The following is a 5,266-nucleotide window of genomic DNA, read 5'->3' as shown; positions in this document are numbered from 1 at the left end:
GAAGACTGCATACTACTTATCTGCTGCTCCAATGAAGAAATTTTTTGCTCTTGCATGGCCATTTCACTTTTACAAACAGACACTTCATTGATGAGAGCTTCCTGTTCTTCCACGTTTAAAAGAGTAGAGTCTGCTGTAGCATTTAGGGAACCGCTAAGATCAGTATTATTCTTAACATCCCTAGCATCCTTAACATCCTGCTGTAGTTGTAGAATTTGTTCCCTTAACTGCTCCATTTCTATGGCTGCATTCATAATTTCTTGGTTCCTGGCATCAAGGTCCTTGGTTAACTGGTTATTTGAAGTCTGAAGAGCAGTTATTTCAGCCTTTGAAGAGTCTTTCTCAGCTGCTTCTAATGCAGCAACGGCTTCAGACCTACTGAGTTGTTCTTTAATTTTTTTCATTTCAGAAGTTGTTTGGACAAGTTCTTTGTCCTTTTCATCCAGTTTCTTGGTCAAAGCCTCATAATGATGCCTCAGGGTTTCTAATTCGCTTTTGACTGCACTTAAATCTTCATTTAATTTTGTAGAGTCTGTATGTGCGTTTCTTAAACTTGCAACCTGATGTTCTAGCTTGCAAAGGTTTTCTTGTTTAAGGGCTAGTTCTTTTACAAGCAAATTCTTACTAGATTGTAAATCTTTACATTGTTCTTCTAAAACCTGAACTTGGTTAGTTAATTCCTTTTCTTTGATGGATAGTTCATTCACAAGCAAATTCTTGCTAGATTGTAGTTCTTTACACTGTTCTTCTAAATACTGGACTTGTTGTGTTAATTCCTCCATAGAAGGCTCTTCTTGCAAGGAGTAGAGATTACCATTGTAGTTTTTACGGAATGTTGGCTGATGCAGGGTGCTGGATTCAAGGCGGGCATCCTGTTGGGATTTAAGAAGAATTAATTTGGGAATGCCTAGCCACATAAAAACTTCTAGGTACCATCTGAAGGGGACCCAGGTCTCCTCTTTCAGGGATAATATCAATTAGCCTTATGACATTCAATGTTTTAGACAATGTTTGAGTCCTAGAATGAAGGGGCAGACAAAAACTACTGTAGATCACAAACATACCTCCAGGGCTTGAGCCATTTCTTTTATCTTGCTTTCATACTTTGAAATTCGCATCTGAAGTTGAATATCAAAATCTTCTTTTTCATTATTAAGGTGAAAAATACGTTCTTCATGCTTTTTCTAATCAAAAATGAGAGAGAAAGAGGGAGATTAGCACTAACAATATGATAACATTTCAACTACAATATTTTTTTTTTTTAAATGTATGATTACCAGTTTTGATGTTAACTCAGAATTCTCTTTTCTTGCTTTTATTAGGTGTTTTTCAGCTTCAGAAAGTTGTGCTTTCACCTTTTCTATATCCTGACACTGAAGTGTAAGATCTCCAAGCTGCTGTCTCATAGATGAATTCTCGTCTCTTAATGTTGACATAGCCCTAGAACAAAGACAAAAAACATGTAACATTTTCACACAGCAAATGGTGTTTCAGAAATAGACAAAGAGAGTTACTTCGATGAGTCCATCAGCATCATTTGGTAATCATGAGCTGTGCGATCAGTTTGCTTCATGCATTCTAATTGCTTCTTCACTTCCTTCAGTGATTCACATTCAGAAAGTGCTTCTTTCAGCTGAAGTTTAACTTTTTCAAGCTCAGTACTAAGTTCTTCATTCTAGAGAAAAGACTTGAAAATTGGTATAAGGAAATACGTAAAGTACAAAAATGCAGTAATATAACAATTGAACTTACATACACCTGCTTCTCTAACCGAGTAAACTCATCCATTTCCCGCAATTCTTGTTCCACAAGAGCTATCTTTGATCGCAACTTTGAAGGTGGTGTCTCAGGAACTTCAGCTTCTTGAAATCTACTGTTATTCAAACAAGGTGACATAAGATCTGGAGACACCTGAACTAAAATGAAACAACACAAAAGCTTGCAGGTATACTTACTTCAGATGTCCTTTATTTCTCCTAGTCTGAACATAATTCAGGCAAGGCTGATCATCTCTTTCTGGTGACTTTGAGAATCTATCCTCATCAATGTCTTCAATGGGAGGTAGCCACTCTCCCACATCCATTGACTTGGCTCTTTCGGCTTTAATTAAGGCTTTCTCAAACTCTTCAAGAGGTGTTGAAAAAACATCTATCGGGAAATAAGTAAGATAGAAAACCTAATACACTTAAAAAGTGCAGCTTATACTACAACAGCATTAACGTACCTTCTCCAATATCAGTATCATCATTATTAGATGCTGAGCTGACAGAGAAGTCCATTTGAATGTCATTAGGAAGCTCTGCCAAGGAGCCTGCTTTATGAAATGCTGGAAATGCTAAAGACAGCCTAGCCTTGTTACGATTGGGGGCAGACCAAGTTCTGCGACGAAGCTTTCTTATCTTCTACCAAATTAGTGAGGATGAAATAAGATGAGAATATTGAAAATGTAGTCAAGCATAATAATGTAAATCAATGATTATAACTTTACCTCTTGAGCTTTGTCGGCATTAGAAAATTCAGAATTGGATCCAAGGATTCCGTCTTTGAGTCTGTTTAATCTTTCATTCAACAGAGAATTTTCTTTTTGAAGATGCTGGTTTTCAGCATTTTTCTGCTGCTCCAAAGTCTGTTGATCAAAACAAAAATTCAATTTGAACTAAGAACTGCAAGACAATATTAGGTAGAAAAGAATTGCTTACACAAATTAAAAAATGCATCTTACACTCAGTGCAGAATTAAGTCTGTCTATTTGTTTCATGTAACGTTTCAGCATAGCTCTGTCTGAAACAACTTCATTAACTTGAGCTTTGTTTTTAATATTTCGTGCTCTAGAGGCAAAACTACAGGCAGAGGAAAAAAAGTTTTACAAAAAAGCAAAATATAAAGCTGAACACATAGCACATACACCAGAAACCGTATTAGAATAACATCTTTACTCACCCAAGTGTGCTGCTAGTTTCATCAATTGCAGCTGGAGTAATGGCACATATTATTGACGTTAGAGCATTACCCCCCAAGGAGCTCTGTAATATTCTAGTGAGCTTGCTGTCCCTAAAGTTGACGAAGGACACACTGAAACACATAATACACGCAAATGAGAATTATTGAAGTGGAAGCCAAGTTTTTAAGGTGTGTTTTACTTACTCTCCATCGCTAAGCTGAGAGATGACTTTTCCCAGGGTGAAAAGGGATTTATTAATCGCACAACCCTCTTTAAATTGATCACCCACAGATCCAGTGGCTCCAGCTCGCTCAGAACCAGCAAGGTCTACTAGATTTAAATGTGATACCTGGATGGCCTCTTCAGCATCGTTACCACCTACTTGTCTGCTTTCAATAATCTAAGAACAGAAGTTTTAAATTACTTTGCATCATCTATTAAAGAAAATAACAAAACAAATCCAACTTACAATTCTAAATATGGAATGTGAACGAGAGCTTCTCTCATTCATATTAGTCACACCGATTTTTCTAATGTTTTCTCCCTTCCTCATTAAGTCCATGACCTGAAAAGCAGATTGTGACATCATAATCTCTATTGACAGTAAATATGCCAACATCAGTACATGATTTGACCAACCATCTGTGAGCTATTAGTGATAGCTTCTTCCAACTCTTTGACAATAACATTGCCTTGAGCATCTTCTGAAACTTTTAAGTTATTCGACTTTGCCAAGAGATCATTTACTTTTTCATTGTAAATTTCCATGTAACAGACCCTGAGGAAGATACGACAATCATTAAAACATATTGTTTAAGTATCCATCAAAGGGCAAATCATGGCTTGCAGCGTACCGTAACAGAAATTCCCGCCCATGAGTATTTTCAATAGTTTGAAATACCAAGTCCACAGCTTGGGGGATGATTCCTGGCTCATATTGATCTCCCATCATGGTATATGTCTTCCCTGAAGAAGAGCATGTTATAAAGTATCTGAACCCAAAGGGTACAAAAAGTGAAAGAAGCACTAAACATAATACAAATTACCGGACGCGGTCTGCCCGTACGCAAAAATGGTGCCATTAAAACCACGAACTGCAGACTCCACAATTGGCTTGACCAGAATCTCGAACACCTCACGGTTTGAAGAGTCAGGGCCGAAGACATTATCTTTGAATGAGATAAAGATGTAAAGAACAGTGCGAACCTCAAAAAAAAAAAAACTCGCCCGAGAGATTTATACTCAAACAAGTTGAAAACATAAAGCAACGTTACCAAAGACATAAGGGTCCCCTTTCTGTCGCTGGCTGCCAGGTTCAACCTGGCAAACTGAAGTATCTGACGCTGCTAGCCAGTGAATATCACAATTTGCAGCTTTCTCTCTTGGAATCAAGGGTCGGATTTTAACACCGACCTTAATTCGGTCCATGGTTTCACACTACACTATGGCCCGGCAGCTGACATTTGGCGCGAACTAGAATAGAGTCATTATTCACGATACGGAATAAAAACACACAACACACAGAATCATCCTTATCCCATCACATGCAACAAGATTCCACCAACGGCTACTGTACAAATTCAAAGTTTTCAACAAAACCGGCGTTGCGTCTCGATTGTTGGTGTAAATTCTTCGTGATTGGTGCTCCACAGGTTGGTTTCTTGCAATGTCAGAGGGCTTAGGCTGAGAGGGCTGGGCTCGATGCTCAGATGTTGGATTTCAGTTGTAGTTTTGTTTTTGTATTTTTGTTTGCAATGCAGACGACGGACTGAGACGAGGAAGGGGCAGGCTGAGGCTGAGAGGCTAAAGACCAAAAAGAACAGAATTTTTCACATTTAATCCGTGTTGTCACCTTAAAAACGATCAAAATGTTGTTTCCCGGTGCTCTGATGTTTATTTCGTATGCTGCAAGTCTCCTGACAATCGGACTCTGTCTCGTCTTAAAAGTTCCGCAGATTATTAACCTGTACCAAGTGAAGAACGCAAATGCTATGAGCATTAAGAGCCTAGTTTTGGAGCTGACTAGGTGACACTTGCCCTTCAATTTTTACTCACCAACTAAATGATTGAATGTACATTCAGGGGGTCGCAACGCAGTGCAGAGAGCGCGGCCTATGCGCGAGCCCCGGAAGTCGCCGCCCGGACGGCGCGAACCGGCCGTTCAAACCACGGCTCAGTGCTCCTCACTGCAGATTAGCTATGTTTAAAATACTTTGCCATACAAGAATCGTTAAGGAAAGTTTTCAACACGTTGCCGCAGGTCACAAGGAGCTGGAATATAACAAGACCTCACCTATTTCGCGTCTTTTATCTTGTTAATGAACA

At 38.8% G+C, this 5,266-nt stretch overlaps 2 protein-coding genes across 2 annotated transcripts in view; one reads left to right on the top strand and one right to left on the bottom strand.

Annotated features, from left to right (window-relative positions):
- LOC127748657 (kinesin-related protein 11-like) overlaps positions 1–4,373 on the bottom strand; it is an 8,454-nt gene extending 4,081 nt beyond the window's left edge. The window contains exons 1-16 of the mRNA XM_052271191.1: positions 4,216–4,373; positions 3,988–4,110; positions 3,796–3,907; positions 3,581–3,719; positions 3,411–3,506; positions 3,145–3,341; positions 2,941–3,072; positions 2,723–2,840; positions 2,489–2,626; positions 2,225–2,402; positions 1,956–2,148; positions 1,753–1,873; positions 1,515–1,675; positions 1,278–1,440; positions 1,065–1,184; positions 7–872 (exon numbers count right to left, since the gene is read on the bottom strand). Coding sequence (XP_052127151.1) covers positions 7–872; positions 1,065–1,184; positions 1,278–1,440; positions 1,515–1,675; positions 1,753–1,873; positions 1,956–2,148; positions 2,225–2,402; positions 2,489–2,626; positions 2,723–2,840; positions 2,941–3,072; positions 3,145–3,341; positions 3,411–3,506; positions 3,581–3,719; positions 3,796–3,907; positions 3,988–4,110; positions 4,216–4,369 — 3,011 coding nt within the window. The 5' untranslated portion in view covers positions 4,370–4,373. The remainder of the gene's footprint in view (positions 1–6; positions 873–1,064; positions 1,185–1,277; positions 1,441–1,514; positions 1,676–1,752; positions 1,874–1,955; positions 2,149–2,224; positions 2,403–2,488; positions 2,627–2,722; positions 2,841–2,940; positions 3,073–3,144; positions 3,342–3,410; positions 3,507–3,580; positions 3,720–3,795; positions 3,908–3,987; positions 4,111–4,215) is intronic.
- Positions 4,374–4,785: 412 nt separating this feature from the next.
- LOC113206269 (solute carrier family 66 member 3) overlaps positions 4,786–5,266 on the top strand; it is an 18,431-nt gene continuing 17,950 nt past the window's right edge. Inside the window, exon 1 of the mRNA XM_026422265.2 lies at positions 4,786–4,967. Coding sequence (XP_026278050.1) covers positions 4,810–4,967 — 158 coding nt within the window. The 5' untranslated portion in view covers positions 4,786–4,809. The remainder of the gene's footprint in view (positions 4,968–5,266) is intronic.

This window comes from Frankliniella occidentalis, unplaced genomic scaffold, assembly GCF_000697945.3.
Source record: "Frankliniella occidentalis isolate FOCC.00 unplaced genomic scaffold, Focc_3.1 Scaffold152, whole genome shotgun sequence".
NCBI classification, from domain to species: domain Eukaryota; kingdom Metazoa; phylum Arthropoda; class Insecta; order Thysanoptera; family Thripidae; genus Frankliniella; species Frankliniella occidentalis.
Note: the sequence above shows the minus strand (reverse complement) of the source record. Positions and strands in the feature narration are given on the sequence as shown.